The sequence below is a fragment of the Lonchura striata genome, chromosome 8, assembly GCF_046129695.1.
Source record: "Lonchura striata isolate bLonStr1 chromosome 8, bLonStr1.mat, whole genome shotgun sequence".
NCBI lineage: Eukaryota > Metazoa > Chordata > Aves > Passeriformes > Estrildidae > Lonchura > Lonchura striata.
In genome coordinates, this window is record NC_134610.1 from 26,097,343 (window position 1) to 26,123,388 (window position 26,046).

General features: G+C 38.4%; 1 protein-coding gene across 1 annotated transcript; it reads left to right on the forward strand.

The window, feature by feature from the left end:
• The first annotated feature begins 14,933 nt into the window (after nucleotides 1-14,933).
• CPO (carboxypeptidase O) lies at nucleotides 14,934-22,420 on the forward strand. Its single transcript, XM_021538853.2, has 8 exons — nucleotides 14,934-15,165; nucleotides 16,219-16,320; nucleotides 17,105-17,209; nucleotides 17,723-17,833; nucleotides 18,936-19,026; nucleotides 19,608-19,810; nucleotides 20,739-20,823; nucleotides 22,025-22,420. The coding sequence occupies exons 1-8, from the start codon at nucleotides 15,091-15,093 to the stop codon at nucleotides 22,291-22,293; spliced, it is 1,041 nt and encodes a 346-aa protein (XP_021394528.2). The 5' UTR covers nucleotides 14,934-15,090; the 3' UTR covers nucleotides 22,294-22,420.
• Nucleotides 22,421-26,046: the final 3,626 nt, after the last annotated feature.

Sequence of the window (26,046 nt, forward strand, 5' to 3'; positions counted from 1 at the left end):
CAGATTTTTCAGGTGTCCAATTCATGTAGTAAGGAAAATCTAATCCCTTGTTCTGTGCACTACAATCTATATTTAGAATACCATTCACCTCTCATGAATCAGTCTTAAAATTAGTGGGAGACTCACAATGAAGATCAACAATAATTCTTTTGCTTCTGTAATTATGGGGTTTGTCACTGCATGGAGTGCTTGGTGTGAAAGGTGCAAAATCCCCTTTTAAAGCCAAACAGGTACAAAATGGATTATTTTAGCTGACCTGCCAGTGAGTCTAACTGGAGATGTAAGCTGCATCTTTTTCTACCATTTTACAGTCTGCCTGCAGATTCAGGAACATGTGTGTCTAACCTTTATTCACACTTGGAACACTTTGTAAGTGCAGTGGCTGGAAACTGTTTCTCAATGAGAAGTAAGAAAAAAGGAAGCTGTATACAGCTTTATTTTGTACAGCCCATGGGTGTATCTTATGAATGGATGGAACCCAAACATTTGCTGTGATATTTGACTGACTAAAGGTATTTCAAGGGTGTATTGAATCTGTAGCAAGCCAAGGTTCTCAAATTCATGTGAAATGAAAATAAGTAATTAATTAAGTAAACTAAATAGCTGAAGCAGGGGAGGGTTTTCAATGAATTGAAGACTTGTTAAAGAAAAGAGCTTAGAGTAATTACATCTCTATGACTTAAAGACAGAGGACTCAGCTGCACTAAGCAACCATCTATTTAACCAGACTCTCATAGGAAGGTACTATATTTTATTCCTGGGCTACAAAGTCAGAGAAGTAGAAGCATATCTTTCCTTCATTCTGAGCTATGAAATATTGGACTCCAGTGTTTGTCCTGCCAATCTCAAAAAAACAGATACTGCCTTTTATGATTCCTGGTTTTTACATGCTGCTTACTGTTAGACATGATTTCATTCATAAATCTTGTCTTATTACAAAACAGTAAAATGCCATGATAAATCTGGATTATCTGGTAATTTTTTCCTTGAGAATAATTCATACACTGTTCATTCTGTGAAATCTCCACATCATCAGAAGACTATATATACAAAAGGGTGACAAGGTTAGACCATTGTCATATATCACACAATCAAAAAGAAAACATTGAGAAAAGTATTTACAAATATAAGTTATATAGCAAATTTCACAGGGCCAAGGATCCATGTTAAGAATTGCAGGATGTGTGAACAGATCTAAGATGAAAGCAAGAAACAGGCAGAAGATGTGGGCTGCAAAGGTTAGGAAGGTTCTTGCATTAACAAAAAATAAACTGGTATCATCTGAGTAAAAATGAAACCAATTTTGTGAAGTAATGCAAAATGAGAACAGCGAGTGTTTGGAAAAACAAATTTTCTCCATAAACAGCTGGATTTGCATACCCTGATGATCTGTAGTTCTCTCCAATTTGGATTTCTTCATGTTTAAAACTACTTTTGAACCCTAACTCCAGTCTTCTCAGGGTATTAAGTATTCTGGCTACATATTTCACAAGAAACATACAGGAACTCTCTTTAAAATTTCCACCTTGGTTTCAAAATGATAAAGGTATTCGTAAGTGTCTGGGAAAGAGGGACTAAATGTTCATTGCAAGAGTGTGCTTTTTGTTAAGAAATCAGAATCAAAATAAACTGGATCTTAATTTAAAGACAGTTTCTCAGGTATTGCAACAGTTTCTGCATAGACCAGAGGTTAAATAATGCTTTGTAGGCAGAGACCTAGAGATGAAGTGGCTCTGGTTAATTGGTAAAGTGAAGAAAGTACTAAGACTTCCCTCTAATTGGTTCCTTCTCACCCCCTTTCTGGTCATTGCAGTAAGTATTATTGTACATTGCCATTTATTAATATTGAGCTATTCTCTTTGCACACAAATATCAGTGCATGTAAGCTTCCATGAACAAGGTTCCAGTTTTCAGTATCTCTTACTGACACTAGAATATTGGAATTAAAATAGAACTGCAGGTGTTTTGCAGAGCTCAAAAAAGGTGGAACATTCACTCCTAGGTGAAATGTGCTGAAATTAGTTATTTCAGAACTGATGGTTATGATGGTTATGACATGCATAATTTTAAAGGGACTATGGTGCATAGGTTTTACTGAACATGTAAATCTTGTGGTATTGGGTTTTTTGCTATAGTAGCCACAGTGGCTTTAGTAGTTCTTCATCTCTTTTAACTGATGCAAATATAATTGAATTCTGAACTATGTTTAAAATTAGTCCTTCTAGTTGTAGCAGGTTTTCCCCCTTTTTGCAGTATTTCTGGGCAACAATGGTATAAAGTGAAAATATAGGAATGTGGTGGCAATTGCAAATAGCCACCCAGAAATAACAAGAAGGAGAATTTGTATTTGTCTGCAGCAGGTCCTTATGTCCACAGATAACCAGTGAGGGTTTTTTTTGTTTCATCCTGTTTCCTCTCTCCAAAAATGTTTCTATGAGTATTCAGTAACACTGTTGCCATGGCATCTATTGAAACCTAGATAAACTCTTGCTTTATGAAGCAAGATGAATTTTTTCTTTATAAACAGAATTTATTTTCACTTTTCACTGCTATACATAAGGGACTCTATCCATGCTTACAGACAGGGGCATTTTTTACTGAACATTCCTGATTCTTGAGTGGGTGCCATAGTTTACTCTTACCAGTTCAATCCACAAAGGGCACTTCTGAAATCTTCTGTATTTCCCTGTTTGATTTTCATGGTACAGATTCTGCTGCACATAAGATGTCACCTGTACTCAATCAGGGTTTAGAAAGGTGGGGAAGTATGTGGGGATGGATTATGGGGAAAGGGAGAGTGGCTCCTGAGCTGGTTTAGATTAAAGTCAGGGCGCTACAGCAAATATACACCAGTTGAGGGAGTGGCTCTACAACTTCAAAAAAACTTCCAAGTGTTAAATGAGCACAGTTTTCTCCTTCTGCAGTAGGGAGCAGCTGGTGAATTGGTCTCTGGCTGCACAGATGCTGGTGTAAATAGCAACAATTTTCCCTAAAGTCTTGATTTGTGCTGACACAGATGAGATATGATTCAGGAAATATACAATGACCTGTTGTGGAGTATAACTCAGTATTTGAAGGGGAAAAAAGAGAACAATGAATGTATCAAAACCACTCTCTCTGAACAGAGATAAAATGATCTGACATAGTAGCCAGAGACCTAGGGAATCTGACTTCAGCTCCCTGCTTGCCACTGCTTATATGTCTTCTTACAGGAAAGGCACTGAGAAGGTCCTTGGGGGACACCCAGATTCCTGCAGTTCTGCACCCATCTCATTAGTGCATGATTCCAAGGAATGCCTTGTTTGGCAGCAGAGGCACAGTTCCAGCACAATCAGGTGTCTCTGTTCCATATCTGTATATTGGGGATGCCCCCATGTTGAGTTGCTTGGATTTATAAGCTCTCCCAGGCAGAGCTGGCTGATGTTTCAGATCCATTCCTCATACAAAGAGTAGGAGCAGTCCAGACATGAGAGTGGAGAAAGTCTTGGCTGCATTTGCTGAAGAACCCCAAAGCTTGTGACCCAATGCAAGCCATGTCAACAGCTTTACTGCAAACCCACCCAGTCATGTCACACAAGCACTTTAAAGCTACGCTACCCAGTCTCTTACTCAGATACTATTAGCAGCAACTATTTTTAACAATATCACTCATCAAAATACAAGCTGTTTCTACTACATGTCACACCAATACATATACACTTCAAACCTGTCTTACAAATTCTTTAATGCTCATTTGCAAAAATATGCTGGAAATTCTACTGACTGTAAGTTATGCAGAATGGACTTGTTTGACTCAGGCAAGATCCACGTTGAGATCATGTACCAGGTACTATTGACCTCAATAATGATCTCTGAGATTCCTCAAGAACATCATAAGCATTTTTTACAGTTTCTCACAGTGGTTGAGGGGTCTGGAGCATTAGTCCCCTTGCATGGCCACACATATGTGACTACATGCACTCAAAAAATACATTTACACTCAGTGGTGCTGGCATTGCATAGAAAGCACAGTGTGTCTGTCATTGTTGATAGAATGAAGGACAAAGGTTAATACGAACATGTTTTATAGCTGCAAAAGCTAATTACTTACTATATAGTGTGTGGTGTTTGAGTTTAAGAAATCATATGCAAGCATATTCACATCTAATCATAAAGTATTTTAGGGCTTGTAACAGAACTCATTAAAAATAATCTTGGCTATCCTAGGATACAGTGCAGTAAGCTCGTTGTTTCACCATTAAGCAATAATGGAGACTTATGTGCTGTCCTTTACAGTTATGTTAGTAGGAATAATATAATACTAATTTATTTACTTACAAAGGTAATTATTTTATTTAAAAATATAAGCCAGATTTTTAAAGTTACATGGTAACTTCTGTTAAAAGGCCTAATTAAAACAGATAATGCATTACTTTGACAGCTAAAGCTTTACAAGAAGTTTTGTTTCTTCACAAAATAGAGGCTTTTTGCCTTATTCTTGCCTACTCAGAACAACAACACAGGATCAAACACCTCTGCAAATTCTTTCCCCCTTGAGCAATACCTTTGAAATCATGAGTTCTAATCATGTCATCAGAAAGTATTCTTATAAAGGAAAATTTTTAGAACTGGAGAAGGTGAGTTAAAAAAAAAACAAACCAAACTTCTTTTCCTGACAGTTGATTCATGCACATTAAAATTGTTGAGCAAATTGAATCTTTGATCAAACTGCAAGAACAATATTCCGCAGCCAGCCTTGTATATGTGGACTTGGGGTTTAGTGATTTACCACTGCACCTGAAATACACTGTTAATACTTCTTAAAGTTTAATTGCACAGTCCTTATGTAAAATAATTTCCCATAGGAATTAAGTTTACATAAGGATTATAGGGTTTTGTGCACAACTCCTTGTAAACATGATCACCCTTAACCCCTAGAACAGAACCAAAAGAGTTTTTTCCCTTTGAGTAACACATGGTAAATATCATCTTGAATTCAGACTGTATGTTAGAGCTCAACATCCTTAAGCAGTGATATTTTGCTGTCTAAAGGATGAAGTACAAATAAACATTCAGACCACCTGTTGTTAAGGAAAGACAATTCAGTACTAACATTTTTCTTTCCTGGCTAAAGAAAATGGTGTCTGAGGAAGCTGGTCTGCCAGGCTAATTAGACCAGTACAGGTTTTGTCAGGCCGGTGTCATCCATTTCCTAAGGAGCTGCTTGCTGAATGGGTACTTGAAGCTCCTCTCTGATAGGAAAGCTGGCTGAAAGCTGCATCACAGGGCTTGTGGAGAAAAGGCATTGTGTAATTTCCCACACTGACACAACACGCTGGTTTTTATCATTGTGCTCAAATATGCGAGTAAGCATGTACACAAATGCTGTACAATCTATTGAGACAGACTTGAAAGTGTCTGTAAATGTGTATTTCTTGAAATTGCTAGATCATGTGCCAATAGTCAAATTAGTTCCGCTAAGATAAAGCTTATGCATCCTGTGTTGCCTGATGATCTGCAGGACATTTAAGGTTGGCTTAATGGAACTAATTTTAAGGTTTACTAGTAATGTCCTTCTAATCTAGTGTATGTTGGCTGAAATTCTTCCTGGTTTGTGATTATTTTAAAGTCCCAAATGTAAGGTTAATGGTGTGTTTTCACGATAATAGCAGAGACAGACAGAGAACAAGGAAATATCAGCAAGATGACTAGAACAAAATTGTTGTAACTCAGCATAGTTTCCAGTATATTCCCATTTATCCTAAGATTTTTGCTGGAACTAATGAGGTTGGAGAACACTTCACACTGTCAAAACACAGTGGAGTCCAGAGACTTTCAGAATTCTTTCTATAATACCTGTGGAAGCTGAAGGCTTGGAATACTGAGGGGAACAATGATTCAAACTGCAGACCACATGACATATTGCTGAATACATAAATGCCACAGAATTACATATATATATATATATATATATATATGTTATCTTGTAGAATTAATTAGAATGTTTTGAGCATTGCTCACATAAAACCAGAAATCTTTTGGTAATCATAGGAAAAAAAAATACCTATAGAACATTCTATCTCCTCTGAGAAGACAGTGGAAAACAGAACTGTCAATTCCTTGTGTGCTTACCCCAAGTAAAATTACAGTGATAACCAGAGGATATTTTAGTAAAACAGCTGAATTATCTACTCCCCTCTTCAGTGGAGTACAAACCTATGATTTAAGGCACACTAGTCTGCTACTGTTTTGACCCTGCTGAGTGCTGATTCTGTTTTGGCCATATACAGTGAGTTTTCTACAGCTATGAGAGAGAGAGAGAAGAAAATGTAATGGAGGATGATTTTCTCTGAATCCAAATTATGATTTAAAAAAACGTTGATCATCTTGAACTCCATCTAGTTTAGTTAGGCTTTTAGTTTCAGTGTGGGATTTAGCTGTGAAGTGAAAAAGCTTAGCATGCTGAACTGATGTCTGTGGAGACACACAAGTGTGTACATTTTGTTGTCTTTTTAACAAGCTCTTTGTCCTTGAAAGTAACATGTAGCTCAGTAGGAAATCTGGGTGCAGGAAGCTACCAGGATCAAACGCCCTGCTATATGATAGTTGATTAAAACATGTGGTATGCTTCAGTATGCAATCTTTAAACAAAGCAGTTCTAGCTTGTGGCTGTTGCTACACAGACTGTATGCAGATAAGTCACAAATAGCTGAGCATATGTGTGGTGCAAGGTTAAAACAATAACAAGCAGGTCGAATCGTTCAAACACTGGAAATCACTTTGACTCCAGGCCAAAAGCTTAGCTGGAGATGATATCAGTATGGGATAAAAAGAGGATAAACTAACAGGCTTAGCAGCCAGCTTGTTGGAGTCAGCATATAGTATCTATACTTCCAGCAGTAGAGCAGATGGTCATATATTTTTAAGGAAGCACCAGACAGGGAGTCAGGAGATCTGAATGCTATTCCTGGCTCTGCAGCAATGTTCCTATGTCACCTTGGGGAGTCACTTTCCTCCCGCTTTTTTCTTAATCTTTTAAGTAGTGGAAATAATATTTGCTTGTCTAACAGGGCAGCTGAGAGGCTAAGCTGATGCTTAAAAAAAATGCTCTGAAGCTCTGAGAAGAATGTATGGAAGATGTGCAAAGTAAACTTGTTTGGAAAAAAGGACACTATGTGGTTTCATGTGGCATGTTTTTGCCACATACTTATGACTCTTCCTCACCCCAGAAAGTCCTATGTCTTTTTGCCCACTATTTCCAAGGAGGGAATAAATGGATTAAGCTGCCTCCCACATCTACTAGAAAGATTAGCAGCTGCCAGTAAGAACCTGACCAAAGAACAGACTTCATTACTGAAAGACACATTATTTATGCCCAAGAGGGCAATAGGCTTATTGAAGTTTACTGTTCATCCCAAGATATTTTTTTGTATCGGTCATGGAATAATGTCTCTAATGGCTTTTATTCTGAATTCAGAAGTGCTGCTTGCCAGTGGAACACAAGTAAAAAATGAAGTATTGTCTTTTATGAACAAATCTTCTGCTGAATTCCCCAAAACAAGTCCATTTCTTAAACTGGAGAAATGTCCATAATTATTTGCACAGGACTTTCATCTAAAGCCCATTAAAATCAACTTGACATCAAAAGAATCTGAATGAAAGACGTAGCAAGCAACTGTAATTCCTTCTGAATCCTTTATTCATTAAGCAAATTTTATTTATTAAGCTCTATCTATCTATCTATCTATCTATCTACCTACCTACCTACCTACCTACCTAGGTCTGTCTATCTACCTTCCTAACTATTTGGCATTATAGGAGTGATGTTTTCACCACAGAATAAACAGCTTCTGTTTTCAACATGAAGGTGGAAAGTTTGGGTTGGAGTTGAATTTTAGCTGAATTTATCGTAATTTTCTCCATTTCTCTTTATGCCTCCATTTTAATTTCTTTGGTTTGGTTTGGTTTTTTGGTGGTGTTTTTGTTGTTGTTGTTGTTGTTTTTTTCCTAGATTCTGAGTCCCTTTCAAGGGACTGAACACCAGTTCAAAGCCAAGTCTGTTAAAAGGGCACAGACAACACTGCAGAAGTCTTAAAATCATTAGTCTGCCTCTTAACAAAAACACTCTTTATGACAGTGTAGAGTTGTAAGTCTGTGGCAAGAGACTGACCTGGACCAACTGAGAGTGGTTTAGATGAAGCTCTAATGTCCCAATACTTCCTTTTACAGAGCATTGGTTGCTCTTTCATGCCCTCTTTTAAGTTAGGTAACTGATAGAACTGCACTTAAGAGGTCACAGTAGTGTTCCATAAAGCACAAACACAAAAAGAAAGAGAGTAAGGATAGAGCTTGTTTTACTACCTGTTCTTCCCTATCTCTATGATTGTTATAAGCTAACCATCATGATTTGCTGCAGATCTTGCAGGTAACACTTTCTCTAAATACTACCAAGTTTTTTCACAAAACACTTTCAAAGATAGAAAGGTGACAGGAAGAAAAATGTTCTTAGAGAAAGTGTTTCAATAAGAATGTTGCTAATTGTGTTTGTGTTTTGGGGTGTGTAAGAAACTTTTAAGAATTAAGAAAAAGTAGAACTATCTACAAATGAAGTTAATGATTCATCTAGAACTATTTACAAGTTCTACAAGTGAAACTAATGATTTGTAAAGGGCAGGTTGCCTTCCAGGATAAGTCTAGTTGGATATTATAATTGTATAAATCATGTGTTCAGCCCAGATCTATCTTCCTCCTTTTTAGTGCTGCACTGTCAGTGCTGGGCTCCTTGCACAAAGATGACCCACTTGTGGCTTTCTCTTGGGATTATCTTTTCTCTGGGGATACTAATTCCTGGAAAATTCAGCTTGAAATTGCAATATGACAGGTGAGTGTGAAAAGGGTTTAATGAAGATTTGTGCATGCAGTGAAAGTCCCAGAAACTACATAAGCATAATAACAATTATGAGCTGGAAAACTGGACACAGGGTTACTAAACTGTAAGCTTTGTAAGATTGGGAAAGAAAACGTGAAGATGGGAAATGACAAGTGAGTGAATCTAATCCAAGCCAAAAAAGACATAGCTACAGCTCTAGGAGCCACAGAATGGCCCTCAAATGCATCTCAGAATGTCTTGTTTCCATTAGTTGAAATTCATTTGGGTTAGCCTCTTTCATAATGAACTTTAAAACCAGATGCTGGAGTAAAATGCCTTTTCTGAGTATAAAGCAAGGGGTATGACTGAGCAAAATTATATCTATTAATAAAAGACAGATTAGGTTATGTGAAAAAGATAGTGAAGACCTTCTTGTTGGAAATCTGTAACAATTACAAAAAAAAAAAAAAAAAGCTAAGGGAGTTATTCCAGACAACCTTCACTCCAAGGTGTTCAGAGAATGAGATTATCACATTTTTATTGCTGATTAATGTTTTGAAAAGTATGAAATCTCTAGTTATGCTTTATTTTCCTTTCACAGTTGCACTTCAGGAAATGAGTGATGTAAAGTTATTCTGTTTGCGTAGCTAAACTGTTTTTGTTTCATTCACACTCAACTTTTAAGGAGCTAGGTAGCTGCCATTGTGGCAGCTGGGATTTGCAGGGTGGGCATGAGCATAGTGTGGAGGCCACCTATTCACATACAAGTTTGCATATGGAATTTTCTAAAGCAAATGGAGAAAGTAGCCTGGTGCTGAATGCCTCTAGATGAATTATATCCCTAAAATATAGTAATGAAAAGTTCAGAAAACCAAACAATACTTACAACAGGTAAGTTCCCATTCAGCAGCTCTCCTGGAAAATCTCCTAGCAGAGCATACAGAGTCACTACTTCAAATGTATTGTTGCCTTGGATAATATTTAATCTTTTGATTTGTACCAGAGATGCAGTTAGAGCCTGATTTCAGTGAATAGAATTCAGCAGATCCCTGGTAATGTATTTTTCATTTTTGTTTCTAATTACTGTCCAGAATTGAACCTGTCTAATACTTGCATGGAATTTAGAAACAGGTACTGAATGGTCAGTGTGATTTTGGGTGGGCAGCACCTGCTCAAAGACCAAATTATAAGTAAAGCCCATTTTCATTGTCCTCTGCTCTGTTTAACAATGAAATGAAATATCCAATCTATGAGCATCCAAAGACACACAGCTTGTGCTGAGAACAGTCCTTTAATTTGTTAAGAAAGCTTAACTGTATAATTTTTAAAACTGTAGTTCGCATGGGGTCACTTGGGCTGACTTTGCACTTCTCCACTGAGAAACTTAGTCCATAATCATAAACAAATATATGCTTTCTAATCTTAATTTATTATTAAAAAGGGTTTGTCTCCACACTGGCTATTGTGAAAGGTTTATCAGTAAATAAGAGCTGGCCATCTGGCAGCAATCTGACTGTCTGGAATTTCTCTGATTTGGTGTAATTAAGACATAATGTCAGTGAGGATAGAAAGATATTACAGGATATTGTTTCCCTTCCTGATAGACAAAGAACATAGCAAGCCTAGGCATTTAGAGAGAATAAACTCTGAACTGCAGCTGAGATGTTTATTTTGCTAGCAAAGATGTTTATCCTGCATCTACAAGGTTCATTAAAGACATCATGACTGTTGTACCAATCTGTACAATATGACTGTTGTACCATTCCTGTGAGCAATACAAGTGTAATCATTTTCCCCCACAGATATGGGGCTATTGGCATCTCATAAAGCAGTAGTAAACTGCCTGTTCAAATATCAAGTTCTCACTCAGAAAAGGTGGTATTTTCAAGAGAGATGTAAGAAACCTCCATATCCTCCTATTTCTCTGGGGATAAAGTGAATGAATAGTGAATTCTATTTGTATGTATATTAAGCTGATAATTGTACATTCCTGCATGGAAGCACAAAAGATGGCAGTTGCAGTTCAGATGATGAGAACATATTATGTTGATGACTATAATGACCAAGGCATGCTTTTGCTACAAGAATTTCTGTTACAAAAGCTTTAAAATGTAAAATGTTAATTTTTTATACTTATCTGCTAAAGATTCCATTGAAATCACTAAAAGAGACTGTGAAGCAGTTTTTGGCTGTGAGCAAATAGGAAAGATTCTAGTGTTGCCCATTCTATTCTGTTCTCAGTAGTGGATAATTGGTCTCCCACCTTTGAGTAATGCAGTGTAGTCATCAACATCCACTCCTCACTCTGAAACCCTTTCACCAGAAACATCACACTTACTGTCAATCCTGGAAAGCTAAACTGAATGGACACTGAAAAAAAAATACAAAAAAATGTAAAAGGGTATTTTTAACAGAACATGCTGATTTTCTTTTTCTGCATTTCCACCCATTTTACTTTGTTCTTTGCAAACTTTAAATATTTTCATCAGATTAAGCCTGTAGTAGATGAAAGTTTCATGGGATCTCATGAAAACATACTAAGGCAGTGGATTCTGTGGGTCATTTATAGAAATATAAAATAGAAATTCTGTACTAGAAATGTTTTATTTCTTGTGAATTGAGTAAGAATATGCAGTTCTGGAGACCATAATAGTTGCTAATTTGGAATAAACTGGCTATTCTCATGAAAAGCAGTTTGTGGGCATCTCAAGTTCTTAGTAATGTTCATTTATCATGACTACCAAAAGTTTCTGCATGCTGAAATAGACCAGACAAACACAAAGTTAATCTGGAATAATTGAATAAATCCTAAATATCAGGGGGGAAAACTGACAACTTATCAAATAAACAGTTTATCATGTATTACCAATGCCCTCATTCTGGCCCTGGTCCTGCAATGGCAGGAATACACATCAGGTCTCATGCAAGCAGTTGGCTTCTGTGAAGCTGGTATGGTGAATAAAGCACTGCTACTGGCAAGGAAGCAGAGTGGCTAATGCTCTAGCAACAGAAAAGTCACAACACTTAGTCCTGTTTGCAGCCGAAACATTCCACAAATTCATAATTCAGAGGTGTTTTTGTTGGAACAGTGCTCTTACATGCTCTGTCTTCCTTCTACATAACAAAATAAGTCCTTTTGACTTCTGAAATCATGGACACTTTAACAGATCTTAAAACTGATCTTGTTTCTCTACTGAATTTCCAGGGATAAGGTTTTGCATATTGTGCCAGAAACATTTCAGCAAGTCCAGCATCTTCAACTTCTTTGCAGTACTTTCATGGTAAGTAAAAATAACCACACGTACCAAAAAAGAAGAGTGGGATCTTGGGCTGTAAAACAGATATGCATGTAGCTTATGATAGGAATGAAGGTTAAAGTAAACTTTTTTTTTTGTCTTAGTGTAGTGTGGAATTGCCCTTCTGAAGGAATTTAAGTGAAGATGTTAGTTTCTTTGCATGGCTCTGTGAAAATAGTTTGTGCTGTGTGCTCCATGAACAGATGACTGGAGCATTACCAGGACAATTTGAAGGAAAACTTCTTTCATTTGTTGATATGCAACTACTCTACTATAGTTCTCATTCTGAAAGCAGAAGTTCATTTGTGCATTTCTTTCTTCTCTGCATAGCTGGATTTGTGGAAACCCCTGCTGCCTGAAGACATCAGGGCTGGTGAAGACCTGCACATAAGGGTTCCAGCCTCTTTGGTGCAGGAGGTGAAAGACAGCTTAGATCAGCACATGATCTCTTACAGGTACAATCTAATACCTTGATGGGGAAGGCTGGCTGTGATAATCTTCCTTGCTATCAGAAAAGGACCAAACCCTATCTGATAAACAGTCAGCTAGTACTGGCAATAGGACCCAACCCTTGTTCCAAATGCCTCCAACTTACCTTGACCAGCCAAACACAGAGATGCTGTATGAACCTTTAAAAGCCCCTCTGCCCTCTGTATTTACCTTCCACCTAGCCTGGACTGTGCTTCTGGAGCCCAGTCTGTCTTGTTTCCTGCTGTGGCCTTCTCAGCAGTCACTGAGAGGGTGGCACTTGGATATATGACTCAATTTTTTAGTCTGAGCTCAAGAGGCCAAACTTGTGTAACCACTACTTATAAGAGCACACTTTGCCCTTGGAAAGCATGGATATCTGAATGGAGGGTCCTTCTACTTCTGGAGAGCCCAAAGGTTTAATTGGTGTCACTGGAGGGAAACAGCTCTCCTTTTCCCTTTCCTGTCTCTTGTTACTCCTCTGGTTTGGAGAAGAGGTCTTTCAAAGTGAATATCCAGCCACTTCCTTCAAAAGCTTCATTTTTCTACCCCTATCCCCTTCAGCAGGCTGATGAGAATTTCCTGGCACCATCCAGCCAAAGAGAAACATCCCAGCTTGGGACAAAGATCCCAGTGGCAGGTGGACACTGTGCACACAACTGGGAGTCACAACCTGCAAATGTCCCACAATGTTTTATCTCACCTATGCAGCCATGTTTTCCCTTACTTACAACCAGAAGATCTAATCCAGATACAAAGAGTGTTTATAAAGGAAAACGGGATTAAATAAGATCTATTCCTCACACAGTCTTGTTCCCATTTGGAACTGACTTTTTCAGGTAACCAGTAGCTAATTTAATTTAGTTGTATTTAATATAAATAACCTTGTAGTCATTCAGGGCTGATGATAAATGGCCTATGGACATACACTGACATTTATCAATCAAAGATGAGTTTAAGGAGGATTGGTGTCACTTCAAAGCTGTTTTGAGTTAAAGCTGATCTTGACATCCTGCACCTTGCCTGACAAGCTCCTTTAGTGAGTATGATGCCCTGACAACCAGAGATGAAGAGATACGAGGTCGGAGCCAGTACAAATTATCTCACATGAGGTTTAGATGTTCAGTACTTAGACAACATTCCAGAAGATATTTAACCACTATTTTTGTGTCAAGACTCTTCATTTTCTAATGGTTTCAACTGATTCTAGTTTAATACTAAACTGAAATTAGCATCTCAACTTTGTTTTCCCTTGGCCAGAACTGTATCTACTTTATATAGGGTTCTAAAGAAAGAGAGGAGTCATTATTAGTCATGATGAAAATTTTGGGTATGTATTGCAAAAAGGCTGAGATGAGTACAACAATAATAGAGTCAAAGTTCCTATAACAGATTCAAAGCAGGAACCACCCTTTAGAAGGCAGTTGGCATGCAGGAAGGTAACATGACAGTCAGGTATATAATGATAGAGACATAAATGACAAGCTATAATAAGGACATCAATATTCCAACTGTGTCAGACTCTGTGGTTTCGATTCTCCAGAGCACTGATAAGGTATTTTGTGTGTGTGGTTTCACTTCATGGAAATTTTCACTGCCTGAATTTTAGTTTGAAGTTTAGATGTGAATAAACATCAAAGCTCAGACTGAAAGTCAGCTGTAACTATTATTATAAGTTTCTTACATGCAGTTTCCAGAAATGCTTATAAGTGCCACTGTCAGCAGAAAAGCCTGTTAGCACTTCCAGCATTTGAGATCAACAGTGTTGGAGCTACCTTTGCAATTGTCTTATCGCAAACGTTTACAATGAGCACAGATTTGCAGCCGTTACAAGGGGCTGATTGCAGTGAGAAAGAACAGCCTCTCATCCAAAGTCCACTAAAGCCAAGGAAAAGGTTTTATTGACTCCCTGGGTCATGGAATCATGCCTGTGTTATACTAGTTTCTGAGCTATTTTTGTAGCTAAAAAGCAAAAAGAGATATTTGAAGTAAATAAAGGATTTATTCTGATTTTTGCAAATTGCAATGAACATTTCTGTGAAATCTTTGCAAATTCAAAATGTCTCAATAAAATACAATAAAACCTAATCTTAAATTTTTCTCTTTCACTTCTTTTTCCCAAAGGTGGTATTTTTGGATTTTGCTCAAAAACAGTGAAGAAAATAAAATCTTAAACTTTTTTCCTTGGTATAAAATTGACAACTTAAAAAAATTGGTAAAAATTATTATTGCTAAAACCCTGTGTACTTTGAACAGTACTTTGAACTTTGCTTTACATGAAAGTAACTGTAATGCTGATGGTGATGATCTTGCCAGGCAAATTGCAACAGAGGAGGTTAAATCTTTTTGTTTGCTGATGTAAACAATGAGCCCACCATTAAGAGCTCTGCAGCAACTGTTTGGGATTGTTTTCTATCTCCCCTTTCCCCATCCTTCAGAGTCCTAATACCTGATGTGCAGAAACTTGTGGATCAGAGCATGCCAAGGGAGAGGAGAAGCCACAGACAGGTCTCAGGAGGTTATGTCTACACCGAATACCATCCAATGGAAGAGGTAAAGAAGAAACTAAGTCTGCTTATGTACTTTGTTGTTTTCTCTTCTGTAAATGCCACAGCAGGCAGCTCTGTGTTTGCAGAAATCTCAGATGAAGTCAGTGGACCTCATTCTGACTTTCTTCTTTAAAGAATCAGTCTGTACTCCTTGTCTAGAATCCTAGCCTGGTTGAATTAAATATGGATTTGCCATTGATTTTGATTAAATCTGCAATTCTTCACTGAAAATAATATAAATGCTCTGTGCAAAGCAGCTGCACTGTTTTGCAGATAATATTCTGGTTCATTTGGCTGGTTTGCTACCTTTCTATCCTGTCATTCTTTATCTCTAGTATTTATTAATTTAAGTCCCAGTTTGTTTGGTGCTGAGCCAATTGTGAAGTGCAATTACTATTGTGGTGTCTGGAATCCCCGTGGGGAAGAAGAGGTGAACAGTGGGAGATCTGTAGAAAGAAGTAATTTAAGGGCAGGGTTTTGACACTTTAAGGGAAAACAATGTCTTAGGGGTGGGCATTGATGACTTCTTGGTGCCATATTTCAAACATCAGTTAGCAAACCTGGACAAAAGCAAGGTATGGTGGCAATTCTTTCTCCTAGCTGCATAATAAAAATGAGAGAACAAAGTCAACTCTCAACGTAGGTTGTGCTTGAGCTACCCATTGAGGATGACTGCTGCTGACTCAGATGTGAAAAATCAGTGCTGACAGGGAAGAGGCTGTAATACTGTTTTGAAGAGTTGACAGTGTGGCTTTATGTCTGGTGAGCTCAACAGGAAGATGCCCAATAGGATGGGCATGCTGAATGAGATCCTGAATGCAGTATCCATGTCACATTGCAGCAATGTTCTCTTTTAACACCCACTGAGATACAACCATGCCTTTGCACAGAAGCATGTGAAACACTTTTCATGCTTGTAAGGAACATCACAGACTGAAATAAACTCTGAGGAAATTGTTGCTTTTCTAAACAAAAGAAAATACTTTCATCTGGCAATAGAAGTGGGAAAGAGAAGGAAACTCCCACTTTGGACAAGAATTCTTTGCAACTATTTCAGATTTATCAATGGATGACTCAGATCCAGAAGAACAACAGTGAACTGGTGACTCAGCACATCCTGGGGAAGACATTTGAGAATCGAACAATGTATTACCTACAGGTAAGGGAGGAAATTTACCTTAATAGTAAAACATATCTTAACAAAAAAAAGAGAAAAGTACTCAGGAGAAGACAGGATTCAGATGTTTCCTAAGATAGAGTTCATCCCAATTCACTAAAATAACAGGAGACGGTTTTACTCCTCTGCATTATGGTAAGATTTGCCAACTTTCACAGACACTATCATTATGAGCTTGCTATTGCTATTATGTACTGAAAACAACAAATTTAACTGGAGCCTTGTTTAGAAATACAAATCAAGCTGAGACTAGCTTGGCAACAGCTGTGTGTGAGGATAAAGACTTTTAATTTGTTATTTTTATTGCTTTTTACAGCAGATAGCCTTTTTTGCTAGCAGTATTCCATGACTTTTTTATTGGACACACTAGCAAAAACCATAGTCTTAATATTTGGGTTAGTTATTGCCTAATCTGTTCCTATCACTCCTCTTCTAAAAACAAAAAATTAAAAAATCTTCAACTAAGAGCAACCACTCCCGTGAATGATGAATACAAATGAAAAAGGTAAAAAAGAAACTGTTCTATTAACTGTTCTATTGACACTTCTGCTTAATAGACACTTTAAAACTCATGCCTGGTAATGCTATAAAGATGGGCTTATAGGGAAAAGGAGCTTGTCCTAAAGATGTCTGTAATAATAATAATAATAATAATCTCAGATGGCTCAACAGCATATCATGGCACATCCTTTACTTTCTTGTATTACATTAAGCTATTTTATTGTAATATAACAGTTTTTAAATTATCACATTTACATTCTCTTAGATCAGCCAACCATCAAATAAAACCAAAAAGATAATTTGGATGGATTGTGGGATTCATGCCAGAGAATGGATCTCTCCAGCCTTCTGTCAGTGGTTTGTGAAAGAAGTGAGTCCTTACTCTTCCATTTAGATAATAAGTAAACCATATCACTTTGGATGCTTCAGTTATCTTTCCTATTGTGGTACCAAGTATTATGCTTTTCTGTTAAAATATTATTTGCAAAATTAGTGTATAGCACAGATATCTGTGGAGACCAAAGTCCAAATCATGGCTTGAGATATGGGATGATATTATTTAGTGTGCCAGTTCCTCTGCCTGAATATTTCCAAAGCCTTCCAAAACTTGGTATCAACCTCTCCTTTTCTCACAGTGGCTGTTGGATCAAGCCTCTCTCTATCAAAAGGTCACAGTCCTCCTGAAATAAAGAAACCCTAATCTATGATATAGCAATGTTCCATGTGTATAGAAAAAGTACCTGGCATGCTGGGGATCAAGTAGATGTTGGGTACCATGGTGATATCCGAGAGTGAGTAATCACCTGATGATAGTTCTAAACTTGCTCTTTGCAGTGATTAACACTAAATTCTCTGCTCAGGGCTCTGTATTTTTTCTTTTCAGATTCTTCAAAATTACAAAACTGACCCAAAGATAAGCAGATTTCTGCAGAATTTGGACCTTTATGTCTTGCCAGTCCTTAATATTGATGGCTACATCTATTCCTGGGAAGAAGTAAGTAGTGAAAATCCAAGAACTAGACTGAAAGTTAGATGTGCCCAGCATGTTTTGTTACTTGTAGACAGGGTCATAGCAATTATACTTAAACAGAAAGCAGTGATACTCACATAAATCCTCTCATGGCAGAGAGATTTTGTTTCTTCTGGCAAATCAGTGATCACTTGAGATTGCAGAGCTAAATATTACTAGCAATTGTCATGAGACTTGGGAAGACAAAACCACAATATCAATTGGTTTTGGGTTTCTGGGGATGGGATTACTTCTTTAATAATGGTTCAAGGCTTGGCTGATGGACTTAAGTATGTCTGGAAGAGTTATTTGCTCTTTATAAAAGATGTCAAGTAGCAGATGAGTCTTAGAAACTTTGCACAGCACAGGAAGAGGTGTGCCCTCACAAATAATCTTCCTTTTCTGACATGGAGAATAATGCAAAATGTTGATCTTCAGCCATTCTCACCATGCTTTTAAGCCCCTGTGCCCAGTTGAAGCACCTTTTAATGCAGGACCTTTAGATGGCCTGTGGCTACCACCATGTGGATCAGGCTGTCTCCCAGCTTGCTCCCTGGCAGGGCAGTTGTGGGTCATACCAAACACTGTACTTGGATGCACAGGTAATTCAGCTGGGAAGATCATACAGGCAGTGCAGTGATGTCTGCACAGAACCTGTATAGCCATGACTATAGCAGGGAACCAGGGAGCAGTAGCAAGATTAGCTGACAAAAAATAATTAATCTTCATGAATCTGAAACATACTATTGTCTCTTTTCTCTCACAATGCCAAGTCTTGCTTAGGAGTACCATACTGCACAGAAGCAGTTGAGTACTACAGAAAAAGCATACTCGGGGAAAAAAAAGGGTCAGGAGGCTTATTTCAGTTTGCTCACAGGTGTGTGGCTGATGACAGCCTGGCTAGTAGTAGATGAATTGTTCTGTCACTGAGCTTTATTACCCTTGCACATGGAGTTGTGCTCTTACAATACCAGGGTTAGTTAGAATGCAGAGGTCAAAAAAAAAAAAAGGGTGTTTACACCATATAATCACTGGTCCATATGGATCACTGAGTTTTTATTATGTAACAGAAGTTACTTTTCTTCAGGATCGTTTGTGGAGGAAAAGCCGTTCTCCATTTGAGAATGGCACCTGCTATGGCACAGATCTGAACCGAAACTTCAATTCATCCTGGGGCAGTAAGTTTGAAGTATTTCAGATCATGAACACAAAAGTCAAGCAAGAGTAATAACAAGTCTCTGAAATAAAATGTAGTCCTATAAGAAAGGAATATTCACCTTGTTGTCATCAAGGCATATGTAAAAATAAAATCCTGGTTTGTCAAAATATTAACTCGCTAACTTTCAACCAGCATTTATTTTTGTGAGCAGAAAATTTCTCTTATGCAACTATGCCTCTAACTCGCTGCAGGAGCAAGCATCAGCTCTAGGCAGGAATGCTAAGAGTTAGTCACTTAACAGCCAGTATTTACATTTGCCATGAATTTCAAGGAGCCTCCAAAGCTTCCCTGGTGTGTGGTACACTGTGGTGGTGTCAGAGTGTTTTCATTGCAGCCATCCTGTAAATGTCCAATAAATATTTCAGTCTCACAGCAAATTTTAGTTGCTACCTACTGAGTGTAATGCTAAAGTCCCACTGAGCTGTCTAGTCCCCTGCCCACATAAACACATGCCTTAATACTCCAAGGTAAATTTCCCAGCTCCCTCAGAACTGGTGTTCTACATTTCTCCATTGATTCAGTGTTTGTATTCCTCCCCAGGTGTTGGTGTATCCTTTAACTGCAGCAGTGATGTCTTCTGTGGATCTGGACCAGAATCAGAGCCTGAGACAAGAGCTGTGGCTCAGTTTATCCAAAGCAAGAAGAGTGACATTTTGTGCTATTTAACAATTCACTCCTATGGACAGCTCATCCTCACCCCATATGGTTCCACAACTAAACCTCCAAGTAACAATGAAGAACTGGTAGGGCAAAACATTTATCTTCTGCCTTTGTAGAGAGAAAGTACAGGCAGTAGCACATGGTGCAACTTTACTTGCACTTTTGCCTTTACTTCAGAGGAGCTGGGTTTGTTCAGGGACTTGGCTTGAACAGAGTTACTGCTTCTCTGTTCAGCATCAGTAGGGTTTATTTGCCTCAGAAATCCTAATTCTTCATCTTAAATCAGGAAAACTGAACTACTACAGATAGGGTTAATGCAAAGCAAGGTAAGTGGAGAAGAGCACCAACTTTCACTGCATACAAGAATGAATTTACATTTTAGGATGCCAGCATATAGTTATCATTATTGTATCCTGAAAGGGTATTGCAAACATGCTCAGAAAAATGGGAGTAAAGTAACTATATCTTGGTTACTTCTTTCCTCAGTTTCTGAGTGTTTTAAGTTCACTTTTGTGCGTATTTATGAAGAGTCCAGTAGATGAAACACTAGTCAAGAGCATGAGGGATTTGAGTTTGGACTTCATATGAGTCATTGGAGAAGTCATTTATTTTGTCTATGGATCAGTTTCTAAGGATGGTGGGATAAAGAGTCTATGGCAATAAAACAAGTAAGAGGTCAATCACTGCTGTAGTCAGTACCAGTGTGTTATATAGCATAGACTCTAAATTCTCCAAAATACAGGCTCTAGTTACAGTAAAGCAAATAGGATCTCTACCTAGTACCAGAGTAATCTTTAAAATTTAAACTCAAATCTTTAAAATTTAAACTCAATATGCATTAAAAAGTATCAAGAACATTTTGTTCAAATGTTTCTAATGGATTCCTTAAAGATCTTAAAGCTGATAATATGTAAATGTAAAGCTGAAAGAGACAAAAATTTTGGTCCACTCAAAATAATTACCAAAAGTACTTCTACTGATGCCAAGGCTGTTCCTATTTTGAATTTCCAGATGCAAGTTGCAAAGGAAGCAGCTGCTGCATTGACAGGAAAGTATGGGACCAGCTACAGAGTAGGATCAACTGCTTTAATTTTATGTAAGTTTTTTTATGTTTCCCTTTGACTGCTCTGTGTTTCAAATAATTGTGTCACATGCATCAGCAAGTACTGTTTTGCTGAGTTTCTACTGTGAGTAATATTTAAAGGGCCGGTTTGGTGCAACACGTCAGCAGCAGCCATTTGAATACAAGATAACTCTGTAAGTTATAAAGCTGACTGCAGGAACGGATGAAGCATTGATCAGAAGTTGGTTCCTACATGGATTCCTCACAGATCCATCACAGGGGACAGAAGGAGATTGGTGATAAATCATCCTGGCCCTGCTGAAGTCAGCAGCAAAACTCCTATTTGTCTTCACAGGAATGAAGCAAAAATTAAAATCCCAATCAGGTCTACAGTTACTTCATCAGACATTATCACATGGCAGCTGCTTGCAATTCTGTGTGAAATATATTGGTTTCAGGCCTGTTCCTAATAGACTGGATGGCCACATCATGAACATATCATAGCTAATATGAGTTGACAGCCTTTACAAAGAGGATTGAGGGCCCTAGAGACTGCCTAGTAAACCCAATATTTTCCCAGTAAGCAATAAGTCACGCTAGTCAGTGAGAACAGTAAGTAGTTGGCTCCAGAACCCATGTGGTTTGCATATTCCAGTGGCTGTCTCTACCAGTCCCCAAGTGCCAGTCCCAGAGGCACAGACTGAATGAGCAATACAGTATAAGTGTAATGCAACTTGCCTAGGGCTGCATTTTGCCAGGGTTTGTACTTACTCTGAATAGGTAAGAAAACAATCCACAAGGAAGATGAACAGAGATACAGGGAGAAGCCAGAAATGTTTTCAGATGTGACCAAAATTATGCTTTTTAATATATATATATATAAATTCTAGTCAGTATCCATGCAGGAAATAAAGTACAAGAACATGTAAATGTCCAATCCATCTTGTACCCCACACTAGTCACAGTAAAATGCTAAAAACACAGAATCCCTGAAACACATCTCTTGTTATTGTACAGTAACATCTTATGAAGAACTGTGTCACTTAGGAAACTCCATATACTTTTAGTATAGCTAAGAATTACAGCACCTAGAAACTCTTCTCTGTGTCACAGTGATATATGGTTACTGCTTAGTTCAGGGATTCTGGTATAAACTTGTATTAACTCTAACAAGAAGTATTTTTAAAGAACCATGCTTAATACAAATATCTCCTCTCTATTTTTAAATTCACAGACAGTAACTCAGGCTCCTCACGGGACTGGGCCCACACAATTGGCATTCCACTCTCCTACACATTTGAACTGCGAGACACGGGCACTCATGGATTCGTTCTCCCCGCTAACCAAATCCAGCCCACGTGTGAGGAGACTATGCTGGCTGTAACAACAATCATAGACTATGTTGATAAGAAGTACTTCCCAAATGGACATGTGGTGCTGACCTCCAGCAGCTTGGGCCTGAGCCTTTGTCTGAGTATTGTACTTACATGGCTTGTTTCTTAAAAACAGCTTAGAGAACGCAGCAAGAGACTCACATGAAAATATAATGCCCCCTCAAAAATAAAAAGTTACATCAGCAAAGAAATTTAATGTCAAGTATTTCAATAAAGGTTCATTCCATAAAATAAAAGCATTTGTGGTTTGATAGCTATGTTTTTGGGAAGAAGGAAAAGATAAAGAGCTGCGGCAATTTCCCAAGGTTCACTTGCTGGTTCTGCTTAGTCTTTAAGTGACCTTAAAACATCAACTCATGACAACTACCCATAGGGACAGAGCTCTATCACTCCCTGGCTCTTTGGAGCATGTTTTTAGGGGCTCACCTGGGCCTGTGTAGCCCTTCTGTCAGCCACAGTCCTGATCTGTCACAATTTTCTTCACTGCCTGAACCCACCGAATTCTGTGTGTTGCTGGCCTCAACAGGATACCTGTGACACTTAAAAGTCCTCAAATCCCACTACAAAAAATTGGATGGCTTTCTTGTCCTCCACTTTTCTTCCCTAATCTGCCACATTGGGATTCGCTAGAAAATACAGGGCCTCAAAAACTGATGAAATGTCATGACCAGGAAACCACCTACAACAGCCTGAAGCAAGTTGAAGAGTTGAATTGGTGCAAGCATGTAGCGACAGAGAAGAGGTGTGGCCCTGTCACTTAGATGTGGTCAGATTACTGAAAATATAAAGTGCCCAGATCCTCCAAAAATTTGAAAGTAAAAGGGAAAAGAAAGATAAGGATGGGCTGCTATTCCTACAGAGCAGACCAGAGAGTTATTTGTTTGCATTTTCAACTTCCAAAATTGACTGGTGGTGAAAATTATCTTCTTTAATTTAGACTCCTAAGGGATTTTATTAAAGATTTTACATAAAGGAAGTCTATTTACAAAGAGGTTTCTTTCTTACCAACCACCTTAATCCTTTGGAGCTGACTGTACAGAAGGGGGTCCCATTGTCAGCTCTCCATCATTTGGGAGAGCTTGCAACCTTCAGGGATTTGCCTGGGATCCTCATGCAAAACTGGAAGCTCAGTGGAGTGCCAGAGGAAAGGAAATATCTCAGCCCATTGAGTAGAGACTCTCCAATTGAGCCAGTCAAAAGGGAATACCAAGGTAAGAGTTCCTGTGTTGTTACAGCCTTACAGCCAACGCCAGAGGGTGCAGGGCATTCACTGAAATAGGGAAGGCCTATTTTAACCTGTACTCTACTTTTGAATCCAGGAGTTCCACATTCTAGAAATATGTCCACCAGGCCTGGCTACTACAGATAACAGATGGGGGGTTTTGTAGTGATAGAAAATGAAGAATCCAGGGAATAGGAAAGAAAAAAAACCCACAAATGTCTGATTTTCTTAGAAAATGTCAAGAGATTGTGCTTGAAAATTGAAAGTGTGCTAACCAGAGATTTTTCAACAAAATATTTCCAGCTTTGGGGAAGAGAATGCTGTCCAATTCTCTTCCAATGTTGCCAAGAGAAGAATGTGTATCACTTCACCATGGTACAATAAAAAAAAAAATACAACTTTTCAGTCATTTTTTCCAAAAGCACATCCTATTGTCATTTTGTGTGCATTATTACTTGACAAGTCAGCTCCTGTGTTCATCATCCACAGATTATTACCAATTGGTGTAACTAAATCTGCCTAACTCCTGCAGGTTCCCCAGAGCATTGTCCTTCCACACCCACCACTCATTCACAGTAAGACCCGTCTGTTGCTGGATGCTGGAGCAGGTGTCACTAATTAGCACCTCTCTCCACAGAAGCTGCATTTCCCAAACTTCTGTTTAGTTTAGGATGTGACTTGTAAGTCTTTATATTTGTATTTGTATGTTCTGTCTTTGGAACTGTAAGAAACCAAACAAGTCCATCTGGCCCATGACTGTGAGCTATCTTTAAGCAAGTGAGGTTTGACCACAGGTGTTCCGTAGCCATTTGCTGGTGAGCTGCAGTGAAGCTCCCCGGTGCCACCAGCAGCAGATGGCAGTGCCCTCTGGGAAACAATGCCCACGTGCTGGCCTTACCACAGCCAACCCAAGCCTGGGTTGCCACCAAATGCTTTCCAAACCTAACTCACAACCACACTGGTAAACAATGCCACCAATCAGGGCTTCTTTTCTGGATTCAGAGACATTGCACAGCTTCTATGCCTAGTGCCAGAGAGGAAGTGAGATAGTTTTGCTGATTGTGGGTGTCTTTTGATAGAAATATTTATCACTAGAAGATACAACCAGGTGTGTCCTAAAGTTAATTGGCAGGCTTTTGTGGAATGGCTCAGTCACTCTCTAGCTCTTCTTGTAGTAACATCCATTAGGCACGGGAAGATAACCCTTGAGCATGCACTGAGGCAAGAGGATATGAGGGGGATTTTACCTCCAGCAGCACCAGCATTCAAGAATTATAGAAGCAGAAGGGAAGCCTTTGCCAGAAAAAAAAAAAAGGCAATAATCATTACCTAAAAGAATGTCTGCTGATTATGCCTGGGTGTACATCTCCTTGGATCTGTTGGAAATGGTTCACCCCCTTTGCACAGGGAAACCACAAATTAATTGTGTTGTGTGGAAGCAGCACCTTGTCCCCAGTGCCACCGCAGAACAGATGTCCTGCAGGAGTGCTCACAGCCCCTCTTAGGAGCTATCATTGCACAAGCAAGGCACAATCACTAAAAGGCCAAAGCTGCAGCAAACAGAGCTTTAAAAATCTTACACAGGCTCTATATTTCACATAACCTCCCAATTTGCTGACTTCTCTATCTGTTGAGCTTGTACAAGAGTGACACATATGGCTGACAAAAATCACTGCAGAGATGGTGCATTTTAGCAACCATGTTTTTCAATTGAAAATTTTAAAGAAAAATGTAGTGTGAATGTCTCTGATGAAACTCCCCTTCCTTCACAAATCCTGGCTTTCTCTCTCCTGCGTTCCTTTGTTGCCTTCTCTGGCCCTTGAGAGTTTTGCTTTATGATGAAATATGGAAAGAGCTGCATTCTGGTTTCTTGTATATTAGCAGAAGCACAGCATTATTCTATTGAGACTATAGTGGGACTTTAGATTCACTCATGTAAACACACGTGAAACAAGAAGTTGTCATGAAAAACTAGAAAATTTGTCAATTCATTGTCATTTCTCCCCAGTGACTTTACCAAGATCCATGCTCCTCCTTCCCTTTCTTTCTCACAGTTAAACACCTGTGTTGTGCCTGATTTATTATATAATCGGTACTGTGCTGGTTTAATTACTTTTGGTCATTCAGGTTATTGTTAAAAAAACAAGGATATCCCAGTTATGAGTAATAGTGTTCTATATTATCCTTGTTAACATTTTGTCTGTAGTACAAAAATAAAGATTGACAAAAGGACCATCAGTGATCTCATTCAATTTCACACAAGGAGTTCCTCTCTCTGCTAATTTTTCCTCCATGCTATGTTAATTTGATACAGTCCTCAGGCTCTAACAAGTTTGCAACACTGCCCTCATTAAGGAAAGTGAACGTATCACAAGGGAACTATATTATTAAATGAATGTGTGTAGCCTCATTTCTTAGAGCATCACATGATAGAAGAGCAAAAACCTACAGTTTTGAGAGGATGGTAGAAAACACCTCTGGCAAATCACCTTCTGGGGAAGCATTTGCAATTCAAGTTGTTATTTCCTGATAAGCTTCTTATGTTCCAAATATCATTCTTTCGTGCAGATTCTATTCCAAGTGAAAAACCCTCAGACTCAAATATCTTACACTGCGTATGAAAACTGGGAAAAGTCTTAA